The 12822-nt window shown below is 57.3% G+C and overlaps 1 protein-coding gene across 3 annotated transcripts; it reads right to left on the minus strand.

Annotated features, from left to right (window-relative positions):
• Positions 1-657: 657 nt before the first annotated feature.
• Positions 658-9885, minus strand: DOLPP1 (dolichyldiphosphatase 1). Of its 3 annotated transcripts, none has more exons than XM_047829156.1 (9): positions 9142-9713; positions 7054-7120; positions 6173-6273; positions 5873-5957; positions 5685-5784; positions 5356-5454; positions 4676-4804; positions 4151-4240; positions 658-2152 (listed from the first exon to the last, which is right to left on the minus strand). In XM_047829156.1, the coding sequence occupies exons 2-9, from the start codon at positions 7097-7099 to the stop codon at positions 2116-2118; spliced, it is 687 nt and encodes a 228-aa protein (XP_047685112.1). In that variant the 5' UTR covers positions 7100-7120; positions 9142-9713; the 3' UTR covers positions 658-2115. The 3 variants fall into 3 exon arrangements, with proteins under 3 accessions (XP_047685112.1, XP_047685111.1, XP_047685109.1); XM_047829155.1 differs by having other exon boundaries at positions 8840-9713; XM_047829153.1 differs by lacking the exons at positions 7054-7120; positions 9142-9713 and adding an exon at positions 9762-9885.
• Between the last annotated feature and the right edge of the window lie 2937 nt (positions 9886-12822).

Raw genomic sequence — 12822 nt, forward strand, 5'->3', positions numbered from 1 at the left:
CCGTAACTGAACGTTAAGGTTCTGTGCACTCAACAGGGATCTGGCCCCAGCCTCCAAGCTCCTGTGAGGACACACAGTTCTGGTTCACCCTGACCCCGAGGGTGTCTAGTGCAGCCCTATGGCACCTCTGCTTTGTGGACCGAGGAAGGACTAGACTGCCTGCTTGGGGTCAGCCCTTGAGTTGGACTTGTACCCAGCTCACTCCCACAAGGGCCTCCGCAAACATCTGGCTCAGTTCGCATTAGTTCTTGCAAAGCAAGATGCTCACCCGTCCTCGCGCTCAAGAAAAACAGATTAAACAGAGTGGAGGTGGCAGAGGCTTAGGAAGGGGCACCCTTGCCCAGTCCTCAAGGGCTGTCACACAGAGGGGAAACGGGCCCGGGAGCAGGGCCAGAGCCAGCCAGGACCACACAGCGGGGCAGAGCAGGACTAAGAAATGGGGAGACTTGTAACTGAACAGCTGACTGTGAGGTCTCCTCAGACACTGGTGGGGAATGTCACAGAGGCGGTTCCGACCCCACGTTCGGGGGCTGGGAGGGACTAGAGGTCTTGGAGAGCTTATGATTTTACGGTGTTTGCCATAGCCTTGCCCCTCAGGGTCACATGTCCCCAAAGGCACCCCCAGCTTCCTCTCGTGAGTTCATGTGCTCAGGCCGCCAGAGTTCAAGATTTTATTTTAAAACAATAGTAAACAATTTCATTGATTTTTTCTTAAATCAAACCACCTCACACTTGGCTTGTCTCAGGCAAAAAGTAAAAAATAAAAGTAAGAAGGGAAGGGGAGGAAAACGTGGGGACTGACCAACCTTCCCCAGAAATAGGCCCCTGGTCCTGGCATCCGGAATGGCTTTTGGACACTGTCTTTACCAAATGAGAAAAGAAAGCACCGGAATATTGTGCTTCAGCAGCAGATTAGGAACCTCCACAAAGAAAAAAGGGTGGGGTGGGGGGGTGTAGAACACAGCTCCCGAGCAGCTTGGTTCAATTCTCGAAACTTCCAAAGAGTCTGGAAGCATCTCTTCTCCACAACTCCATTTGAGAGTCAGACTTCAGAGATCGGGTTCCATGCTGGACAGTGGGGATCTGGGCACCCACACCCCGGACACGGGCTTAAGGGCACCCGAGCAGGTGCCCAGGCTCTCGGGAGGGCATCAGGAAGGACAAGGGAACGTTCAGAGCACATGGAAGGAAAGGGAAGGACAGGGACATCACGCACCCACGGCTCCACTCCCCTCACCCGGCTCCTGGTTCCTCTGCCCTTTGTTGGGGTGGAGATGAAAACTAACTGCTACTAGATGGCAGGACAAAAAAAGAGCTGTAAACAGCCTGGGTTTGCTCACCCACATGTGCAGGCTCTTTTGTCAGAAGGGGACCATTGTCTTGGGGACAGGGGACCGGAGAAAGCCCTTGTGGTGCAGGGTCGATATGGGGTAGAGAACAATGATAGCAGCCGCCAGATGCGCGCTCTCTCTGGGCCCTGCCCCCCAGACAAGGAAACACTGAACGAAGTTCTGGAATGGCATTGGTGGCACGGAGGGCGTGGGGGGGGTGCTCGTCTCCTCCTGGGCCCCCAGGCCACCTCTCAGGCCCAGGGAGCGGCGGTCTGTCCCCTGGGCCCAGGGCAAAGGGCTCCGGGGAGGCTGACCTCAGCCCCTCCTCTGTGTGCAGGGCATCCAGGGCAGAGCAGATGGGCCCTTCCCGCCCCGTCCCCAAAAGCCCATCTGCCTTTGACAAAACCAAAAAATAAATAGTGTGTATTTTTCACGCCACCTGGATTTCCTGGCCCTGCGACCAGGGGTGCAAGCCCTCCTCCTCTCTACGCCACACCCCGGTGCCCATGCCGAGGGCGCTTTCCGCCTGACCAGGGGCTGGCAGCAGCACAGCGAGGGTCTCTGGCCGTGTGCCCCTTGGCAGCAGGCCCTCCAGGGTCCCGGTTGAGGGGCCGGCTCAGCCCTTTGGTCCACCTTGTTCATTAAAATTAAAAGAAGAAAAAAAAGGCTCCACTTGGTGACTTGGGTCTGTAGAGGTCTCTGCTTCAACCCTCTGTCATTCTGTCCATCCTGCAAGGCATCATGCAGGCCAGATCTGGAGGCTGGACCCAGCCACACTCACCGGTCACTGCAGTTTGGTCCCCAGCTTACGTTGTCTGTTCCTGCAAAGTGGGGGATAGGGGTCAAATGTGAGGAGGATTCCGGGGCGGGGGGCGGGGGGGCGGGGTCAAATGAGGGGACTCCTGGCACTCAGTGACCCATGCCCTCAGCTGTCCCCTCCCTATCCACGGTCCCATCAAAACGGGTGAATGCCCACCCCGGTAGCCCCAGTGATTGACTCAAGCTGGGCCGATCAGAGCTGCTGCCCTAGCACCTGGGATTTGGACCCTAGAGAGGATCGGTGTCTCTGGCTCGGGGCTGTGTCCCAGACATCTCGGCTCTGGAGTTCAGGAACAGAGCCAGGAGACTGCGGCAGAGGTGGGGCCCAGGACGAGAGACCTGAAGCCAGAGGGACCTGGCTGGAATCCAACTAATTATGGGGATTACAGATAGGCCAGCACAAGCAGGGCTCTGTTATCAACAACTGAAACAGACAAAAGATAGTGAGTTCTCCACGTGGAAGCGCGTAAGCAAAGATAGAAGGGCCGATGGATGTTATACAGGGGACTTGAGTTATTTGGCTGGAGGAAGGACTATATCCATGATGGGCCCAGCCACCCGAGGGAAGCAGGGATAGCGTCCCCCATCTTCTAACGGGGCTCATTGAGGCTCAGAAAGGAGAATGAATGGGCTTGACTAGAGTCCCACATAACTTTCAGAAAATGGGGGCGCCTGGGTGGCTCAGTCAGTTGAGCGTCCGACTTTGGCTCAGGTCATGGTCTCGGGGTTTGTGAGTACAAGACCCGCATGAGGCTCGCTGCTGTCAACACAGTGCCCACTTCCGAGCCTCTGTCCCTCTCTCTCTCTCTCTCTCTCACACTCCCCTCCGCTGCTCACAGTCTCTCAAAATTAAAGTTAAAAAAAAATTTTTTTTAATTCAGAAGACGAACCATGCCCACCAGACAGATCCTGCATGATGTGGCCCCAGCCTCATCCCCTGTCCCTGTCCCCTCATTCCCTGAGCTCCAGCCCCATCGGCCTCTGTCTATTTGGAAGACTCACCAAGTGTCATCCTGCCTCAGAAGCTTTTCGGGTGCTGTTCCCTCAGGATCTTGTCATGGGCTCTCAGGCCCAGGGCACCGATCACACAGGTGCTTCATTCCTCCTGTCCCCCCTGCTTGCCGTGACCATCTCGCTCGCTGTGCTACCCAACAGCCCGGCACAGAGCAGGTGCACATGGAAATTTTGGTTGATGAAGGCAGGTGGCGGCCAGCCAGGTGGGGTGGGGCTGGGCCAGGAGGGGCCCTTCCACCAATAATGGGATTGCCTGCCCTAACCCCCTCAAATCCCCTTTCCTCACGGATCCAGGACTTTACCCTTAAGCTCATTAGGATAATTTGGACCACGATGCACCAGACAGATTTCTCGGATGCCGCGACACCCTGCCCCGGCCTGCCCCCGGGCTCCTCTCGCCAGCATCCCCCAGGAAACCTCCCAGGCTAACTCTGGAGCCTGGCCTCACCTCAGCTTCCCGTCTGAGCCTGGGGAGAAACCAGGCGTTCCTCAGCCCAGCTGACACCCCACCCAGGATTTGGGGTGAGTGGAGAAGGACAGTCGAGTCAGGAGGCTCCAGAGCCCAGCTTTGCTCCCACTTGCTATGCATCCACGGGCAGCCCCTAACTTCCTATGCCTCGGTTTACCCGTCTGTAGGAAAGTGTCTGGACTAAATGACCCCCAGGGGCATCCGCATTCGGCAACCCTGAGAATCTCGGCTGCCCAGCTGTCTGGTTCTGAACTGCGGAGACTACAAGCACAGCTCTGGGCCAGACAGCCTGGGTTTCTTGCCAAGCTCCCCCATCCACCATCTGCAAATCCCCAGTCAAGTGACTCCTCCTCTCTTCCTTTGAGCCTCCGTTTCTCCTCCGTAAAGCGGGCCCCAAGGGAGGTTCAATGAGGTAGTACAAGAAAAGTGCTCAGGCAAGTGCCTGGCTATTGGGGAGCCCTCCAAAACAGGGGGCCCTACTGAGTCAGGACCCAGTGACTGCTGTCCCCTGACTCACCTGGCTTCTGCCCGGGTTACCGTGTACTCAAACCAGAGTACGTTGGGAATGAGGCTCGTGTCTCGGATGAGGAAGAACTCAGAGATAGGCCTGGAGAGACAGACACCCGGAAAGCCAGGACCACATCAGGACGTGAGCCTATCACCAAACCAGACTCCCCCGCCAGTGCCTGGGGCTGGTGATGCACCCTCCCCCACTGCTCAGAGAGCCTTTGCCTGGCCTGTGACCCAGCTGCTGAGAGACCCAGACATGTCGCCAGTGTGACACTCAGGCAGAGGCACTGCCCCACGGTGTGCATAGCCCAGCAGGCCTCAGGCTGCTTCCTAAGTCCTTGAGAGCCTAGTTGAGGACAGAAAATGGTACCCTGGCTTCTGGGCTTGAGAAAACCCCTGGGGGAGGAGGATGCCAGGCAAGCAGGGCCTGCAGCCCATGCCCACCAGACGCGGGGACGCTAGGGCCCTCCCAGGGGGCCCGAGGCTGGGGGCAGAGGCGGGTGGGGCAGCCACAAGGCCAGGAGGCAGTTACCAGGCTGCTATCCTAGGGAACAGCGGGGTGAGGACCTCCTGGGTGAAGACGAACCAGGCGATGGCCATGAGGCTCCCAGCAACGCCCCCATAGAGCACCTGGCTCCAGGTGTGATACAGCAGGTAGACCCTGGGCCAAGGACAGAGGGAAGTTCATGAAAGCCAGCCGGCCACAGGCCTGCACGACCTCCCAGCCCGAGTGCCGGCTTCCCAGGGACCTATGCGTGCACACGGCAGGGACCCACGCAGATGGGACAGACTCCTGTGACTACACAGCCTCCAAGCTATTTCCAGAAGGAGGCAGGGGGTTGGACCCCAATGGCTGCTCCCCCAACCACAGAACTGAAGGGCTGGTTCGGCTGGGATCTGCCTTCTGTTCAGCCTTCAGCTCTGAGTTTGTCTCCAAGAAGCTCCTCTGGGACACTGGGAACGATGGCTGATGTGTGCAGGTGTCCCCAGGACCTTGGGCTCAGCCCAGAGGAGAGAGCATGGACTGGGCTAGAAGGGGGAGCCGGAGTCCTAGCCCTTTAAAACAAGGGGCCTGGGACCCCCTTCCCAGCGCTGCTCTACAGGCTGTGGGACTCCGGTCCACACGGAGGTCCAACAGGGACCACAAATCCAGCCAGATCCCAGTGGGCGGGGTGGGGGTGGTGGTGGTAGGGGCTCTCCCTCCCTCCATACCTGCTATAGGAGACTAGAAAGGCCGCGGTGAGAAGACCCAGGGAGAGCACGTGCCTCCACAGCAAGTCCAGGAACCTGGCGTTGTTTGTTTGGTGCATTCTAGGAAAACAGGCCCATCAGGTGGCCTCAGCCCACAGCCTGGAGCCCAGGCCTCCCAAACAGCCCCCGGCCCCCTCCAAATACTGCTTGGACATCTCTTCCTCGGTGGCAGCTCCTCCCACCCCTGGCAGAGGCCAAGCCCCAAGGGTGTCCGAAGGGCTGAGAGTGAGTTCCTGGCAGAGCCCAGCCTGGGCCAGTTCAAGGCCACCCCGGCCAGAGCAGAAGCTTACCTTAAATACAGGAAAAGGAAGGAATAGACGGAGAAGAACCACATGAACTGGGAATGGCTGGAGGGCATCCCGTACTTGGTGCCCACTGCCTCGTGGGGGCCTGGGAGAACAGAGCAGGATGGAAGGATGTAGGCGTCGCGGTAGCATCCTGACCTGGGCACCCCCAGACCCCACGGCCCAGGCCCTACCTCCACAGGGCCGTGGCTCCTGGATGACGTGTTTGATCAGCCAGTTGACCCCCTCGTTCAGTGCCAGGCCCCCGAGGAATGAGATCTGCCAGGAAGATATGTGGTCAGCGGGGCCTCTGTGCCTACTAGCCACCACCCAGGCCCAGAGACTGTGGCATCTGATGGAGCCTCCCAGCCCAACCAGCAAACAACCCAGAAGGCGAAGGCAGGGAAAGCAAAGTAGCTGGGATTAAACGGTGCAGAGCCCCTCCTCCCTGGCGTGGGGGCAGCGGACGGCTGGGCAGGGCCGGACTCACTCACCGTGTGCAGTTCCCGCTTGAATATGATGAGGGTCACAAAACCAACAATGACAAATACAGGGCTGAGGCTCAGGTAGGCAAGGAGGTGGCCAGAGAGATCACCTGGGGGGGGGGGGGGTTGGGGCAGACAGGGAGAACAGGATGAGCCACACACAGTAGTCAGAAAAGGGGCCAGCACCCAGCAAGTCAAGTGAGGTCTGAGCCAGAAAGGAGGCCCCAGGAGGGCCCAGAGGGCAGGACCAGGCAGCCATGGACGCCTCAGTCAACCAGGGTACCATACCAACTCAGTCATGGGCACAAGCCCTAATGTGCATAGTTTAAAGCAGGTGCTTCACTGGCCCCATTCGGTGGATGAACAAACTGGGACCCATATGGGTTGCGTGACTTCAGCCTGGAGTCACACAGTGAGAAAGCGATGAGGTCTGGACTAAAATCCTAGCCTCGGGCCTGGTCCAGGGAGTAAACCCATCACCCAAAGCAGGAATTTGAACCCAGCCGGGTCTGAGCTAAGAGGCCAGGCCCCATATCCCAAGGCTGCCCGGCAGGCATACAAGGGCCTCTGGAACACAGTGCCGTGTTGGGGCTGCGCCAGCCTCGTCCTGGGCCTCCAGGGGAACCTGATCGTCTCTGGACCCTGCAGGCTCCCGACAGGGCCCAAGTGAGGAGAGGGGCGAGGCTGCTTTGCCCAATATGGCAGCCTCTCCACTGGCAAAAAACTGGCACCTCCTACCCGCTTTTCACCCTGCTAACGGGCCTGGAAAGGAGGCCATGCAAGGATCAGGAACCCTTTTGAGAGCTGAGGACACTGAAACCAAGAGACAAGAGCCGCTTTCCCCTTTGGTTAATGGCAGAGCTGACAGTGAGTCCAAAGGCTGCCCTCACCATCAGAGATTGGACGCTGCGTGGCTACTCTGGGGTCAAAGGGCATGCATGGCTCATGGAGCAGTTCCTGTGGCAGTGAAAAGGGGATATTAGTACCCACATCTTACAGCTGTGTGAGCTTTGATGCGGCCAGGCCTGTGAGACACCCAGCTCAGCCCCTGGCACCCCGGACACTTCCATGTTGGGAGAACCCAGCATGGGAAATGGTCCACACCACCAGCCTGGCTTCACACAGGCAGCAGGAAGGTGCCCACGCAGGGCTGAGCTCAGAGTCCAGGTGGAAGAGACAGATGCTCCCACACCTGGCCTCACTCACATCTATCCACGGTAGGACTGGCTTGGAACTGGCATGGGGGTGGGGGATAGGCCAGCAACCTGGGTCAAAGGCTAGTGCTGCCCCAAGCCCACTAGGTGACACTGGGTGAGGCCCTCCCCTTTTCTAGGCCTTTGTCTCCTCCCTCACCTACCTGATGGCCTGGTCCCTTCCAGCTCTGAGACTCTGGGTCTCTTGGCTACCCAGCTGATGCCTGGCCCGTCCCACAGCCGATGCTACCCTTGGACCCTCCCGCAGGTGCTGTAGAGACTTTGGCCTCACCACTCTGATCTAAGCCCCTCCATGGTTCCCTCTGCCCTTGGGATGAACCCCATCTCAGCTCAGCTCATCAGGCCCTGAAGTCCTCCCACCTCTGCCACAGTTCCCAGGACAGAACTCTAGTTCCCTGAATGATCCCGGCCCTGTCCCACTTCTGGACCTTTGCACACACAGGCTCCCCCAATCAAGATGCTGCCTGGGTTAATGCAACATAAATTAAGTACCCACCACAGCTGCAAAAAAAAAAAAAAAAAAAAAAAAAAAAAAAAAAAAAAGAAGAGAGAGAGAGACGTTCCTGCCACTGCAGAGCTCTAAGTCTGTGGGGGAATCTATAACCAGGGCATCGCTTATGATGCACTCGTTAGTATAGATATGGGGCCAGTGTTTCTCCCCCTACACAGTAGGCTCCAGGAGAGCAGGACGGGGTCTCTACACCCTGCTCAATCCCCCAAGCCCAGTACAGCATCTGACCCTTAACCAGGCTCAAAACTGATGCTAAACGAGTAGAGAAGGGGTGAAGGAAGCAAGGATCAGTGTGATGAGGGCACGAAAGGGGCTACAGAGGAGTCAGCAGAGGACTAGACCTCAGAGGAGGCCCCCAGACTCACCCAGGTCCCTCCTCCAGACACCCACAGTCCCTGCAAAGGGTCCCTCATCACAGCCTGTGTCATGCTGCTCATGAACACCAGGTTCCTTCTTCTCATTTGTGAGCAGAGAAGCTAATCAGAGGCCACGGAGGGGAAATAATGAAGGTACTAAGGCTTAGGCAAGTTCCTTCCCCTCTCCAGGCCTCAGTTTCCCTCATGTAAAGTGGGTTTTCTTCACAGTCCATATAGTGCAGGGGGCATATGGGCCTGTTCATTGTTCAAAACGCAGAGCTAGCACAGGGCCTAGCACCCAGGAGGTGCTCAGCAAATACCAGCTGAATGAATGGTGGGCATAAATGGTGGGTGGGTGGGTGGGCAGGTAGAGTCCAGTGCCTGGCAGGGCTGCCCTGCCCCCAGTATAACCCAGCATACTTAGGGTCAAAGTTCCCTGGCATCCAGCCCTGGGGCCCTCAGCAGGGTCAGGTTCTTACATCTCTGCACCAGAGAACAGGGTGAGTAGACCCCCCCCCCCACCCCACCCCCGTCCTGGGGCAAATCAGGGCTCCATGAGGGGCCCCCAGCCTCACCCAACACCCAATCATCCTACCCAGGGAGGGTGGGTTGGACCTGAGGGTCCTGGGAAGACAATATTAACTGCAGTTCCATGCTGAATGCTCACTGTGTCCCAGGCATGGCACTCAGCATTTCTCACACCTCGTGTTGTTTCTCACATCGCCACTAGAAGGAACGCACTGTGATCAGTCCCACTTTAGAGATGAACTGACTGAGGCACAGAGAGGCGAAGTCACTTGCACCAAGCCTCAGCCCGAACTTGAGCCCAGATATCTCTGATCCTAAGGCCCAAGCTCTACACCGCTCTACTAGCCTCCAGAACGGTCGCTAAAGGACCTCTCGGCTGGAAAACACTGCACTTCTAGAGATGCATCTGATTGGGAAACTCCAGAAATCAGATCCCAGGGGCCGCCTGTCCCCTCCTCCGGTTCCCTCTGTCGCGGAGCAGGGCCCTGCTCAGGGCGTGGCACAAGTACTCAAACAACGAAAAGCTTCCCGGCCTCGGTTTGCACACTCCCAGCAATGGGGAGCTTTTTGCAGCCCCAAAGCGCTGTTTGAAGGAAACAGGCACTCCCTGCACGCAGACGAGGGAGTCTGGCTTCTCTGATTCCAGGGAGGGCAGGGAAGAAGGACCCAAGTCCAGGCCAGTCAGCCTTCCCCGCCTCACGCGGACCCCAGCCCCATTACAGCCCACCCACGTCCCGGGACCCGGGGGAGCGGCCCGACGGCGCAGCCGCAGAGTGCGCGAGCGAGCCGCTCACAATTTCGCCCAGCTCATCGCCGCACCACTGCGCCTGCGCGGCGCGCGCGCCGGCCGAACCCCTCCATGGCTCACTATTTGACAGTTCCCACCTCGGTCCCCCGGCGCCCCCTCCGCGGGCTCGCGCCGGCCGGAGCGCCCGGGGCTGATGACCCGGCCCCAGGAAGGCGTCCTGCAAGGCGGGACCGCCTTTTACCTGTAGGATATTCGACGTGGGTGAGGGTCACCGGCCGCCATGAAGCGGGGAGCGAGCACTGTCCGTCCGCTGCCATCTTACCCGGAGACCGGGCTTCGCCGAGCAGCCAATGGGGAGCCAGGGGGGCGGTGGTCCTGACCTATCACGCCGGGGAGGCGCCGCGTGCCCAATCGGAGGCCGATACAGGTACCGGCGCAGCCATTTAGCGTGCCGGCCCTGAGGCTGACCCGAGTGGCGAATCAGAGAGCCGGGCCCCGGAGCATGCGAGCCGACCGAGCCGGCGTCCAATCCAGGGCGAGCACAGGTAGGAGCCTGGCCAATCAGAGAAGAGGAGGGTTCCAGCACACAACAGAAAGGAGAACAGCCAATCATAAAGTGAAGCGGGCTCACGATGTGAGCAGGGCGGGCCAATCAGGCTCTAGCTTGGGGGGCGTGTTGAACTTTGGTGGGAGCTTTGGTTTGTCTGCAGAGGCTTCCCCTGCACCCCAAGCCCGGCCGAGTTTGGCGGGCGCTGGGCTCCCATAAGAAGACATACTCGAAGCGGGGAAGCAGCCTCGGCACGTTGGGGTCAGAGCCGATCCACTTTTGCTTATGAGTAAACTGAGGCCAAAAACCCAGAAGGGACTTCTTTTTTTTTCTCTGTTTACTGGCCGGCAGCACTTCTGTTAAAAGTGTGTGGGGTGGAGGAGGGGACCCGCGGGGGCGGGGCGCACACTCCGCGCCCTAAATGCTTTACAGAACGGAAGCTTAACTGATGCTCGGCGAGGATGTTTAAGTGAAGTGGAGAAAGACTCCTTTCTTTCATTCCATTAGAAAAGATGCTTTGATTCAGTTACGTTTATTTTGCTTTAGGCATCTTGAGAGCATTTTAAACAAGAGGCCGGTTTTCCACCTACAGCTTAGTTTCCGGGAAACATTCCTCTCAATGGCCACAAGGCACTGCGTAAACAGCCACACCTTGCCACAACACCTTTCCGTCTCCTGTCCCCACGGTCTCTTCGGTTAGATTGAATTACTCAGGCCAAGCAAGATGCCCGGCCCTTCTTGTCTTCTGGCCTTAGTACAGGCTGTTCTGCTACCTGGAAAGCATCACCCCTTCTGCCCCACTTTGCCTAGCCAAGTCTGGCTCAGGTGTCTGTTCTCACTTAGAAGTTTCCGTGGCCAGGTGAGAGGCCCACGCTGGGTTCACAGTCGCAACCCCTCTTCTCCCTCAGCACTGACCACACTGGACCATTATTGGTCTTGTCTGTCTTCCAGGAAGTTAATGATTCTCTGACTTCATGCAGAACCAAGATCAGCTTGTAGAAATGCAGATTTCTGGGTCCCACTGGGGCCTGGGTTGATCCAGACTCCTGGGCCGGAGTCTTGGAGTCTGCATTCCTATGTACTCTGGGGGCCCTGATATAAGTACGTCTAGCCACACGTGGAGAAGCCTGGGCAACTTGAAGACAGGGCCTGTTACGGATTTGAGCCTGGCCCAGACCAGTGCTAGAAGAAATGCTTGATAAATAGCATAAGACCTTGTGACAAGAATAAAGCTGAGGGTTCCACCGACCAGAGGGGCTCAGTCTGCCACAACCATGCGAGCCACAACCATGAGCTGAGCTGGGCTGAGTCCTGACAGGATGGTGACTCCACCCACCAGCAAGCCATGAGGGCCCACCTCAACTGTACTCAGCTCCCATTCGGCCCAGCCTGAGTTTGTCTGGGTCAGCTGGCCCCATCTCCCTGTCACCTGCCCTCCACTCCCTCAGGCACTGCCATTATTAGCCTGTGAGAAGCAGGAGGTGTGAGGAGTGGGCTGTGAGTTTCCCAGAATAATTCTCTGGCGCAGGACAGCCATCCCGAGCCTGGCTGCTTTGCCCCTCCCTGGTTGGCAGCCATTTCACTGATGACCAAATAGGCCAAAAGACGCAAAGCCCCTGAAACCCAGACCTATCTGACTCCAGAGTCCTCTTGCCTCAGGGAGAGTGTTCTGGAGGAAGTGACAAAGATGAGGAACTCTGAATTGAGAGGGAGTTGTCTAGAGTGGGATTTTCCTGGCAGAGGGAACAGTATAAGCAACTGTCCTGACCCCACAGTGTGGCTGGATGGAATGGGCAAAAGAGAGGGAGGGGGCAGGTGCTGGGGGAGGGGGACGGGCAGGGGCGTGGCCACCTAAAACTGAAGATTACCACCGATGGTGAGGACAGAAGAGAGCTCTGAAGGATGGGTTGGTTATTTGATTGGGCTTTGCTTCTTTAAAAAATTTAAAAAATTAGGGGTGCTTGCATGAATCAGTCGGTTGTGTGTCCAACTTCAGCTCAGGTCATGATCTTGAGGTTTGTGGGTTCGAGCCCCACGTCAGGCTCTGTGCTGACAGCTCAGAGCCTGGAGCCTGCTTCAGATTCTCTGTCTCCCTCTCTCTCTCTCTGCCCCACCCCCCACCCCCATGCTCAGGCTCTCTCTCTCAAAAACATAAACATTAAAAAAATTTTTCTAATACAATGTAACATTCATATAGGAGATTCTGAGAATTGAATGTGTACAGCTTGATGAAGTCCCATAAACTAAGCACATTTGGGTAAGCAGCCCACAGATCAAGAACCAGGGCTCTGGGAGACCCTGACACCCTGTCTAGTCACTCCAGGGTGACACCATACATTAGGTTGGTCTGAACTTTGTGGGTTTTTTTTTTAATTTTTTAATGTTTATTTTAGAGAGAGAGAGAGACAGAGACTGAGCGGGGGAGGGGCAGAGAGAGAGAGGGAGACACAGAATCTGAAGCAGGCTCCAGGGGCGCCTGGGTGGCGCAGTCGGTTAAGCGTCCGACTTCAGCCAGGTCACGATCTCGCGGTCCGTGAGTTCGAGCCCCGCGTCGGGCTCTGGGCTGATGGCTCAGAGCCTGGAGCCTGTTTCCGATTGTGTGTCTCCCTCTCTCTCTGCCCCTCGCCCGTTCATGCTCTGTCTCTCTCTGTCCCCCCCAAAAAATAAATAAACGTTGAAAAAAAAAGAACTTTAAAAAAAAAAAAAAATGAAGCAGGCTCCAGGCTCTGAGCTGTCGGCACAGAGCCGGACACGG

Source organism: Prionailurus viverrinus, chromosome D4, assembly GCF_022837055.1.
Source record: "Prionailurus viverrinus isolate Anna chromosome D4, UM_Priviv_1.0, whole genome shotgun sequence".
NCBI lineage: Eukaryota > Metazoa > Chordata > Mammalia > Carnivora > Felidae > Prionailurus > Prionailurus viverrinus.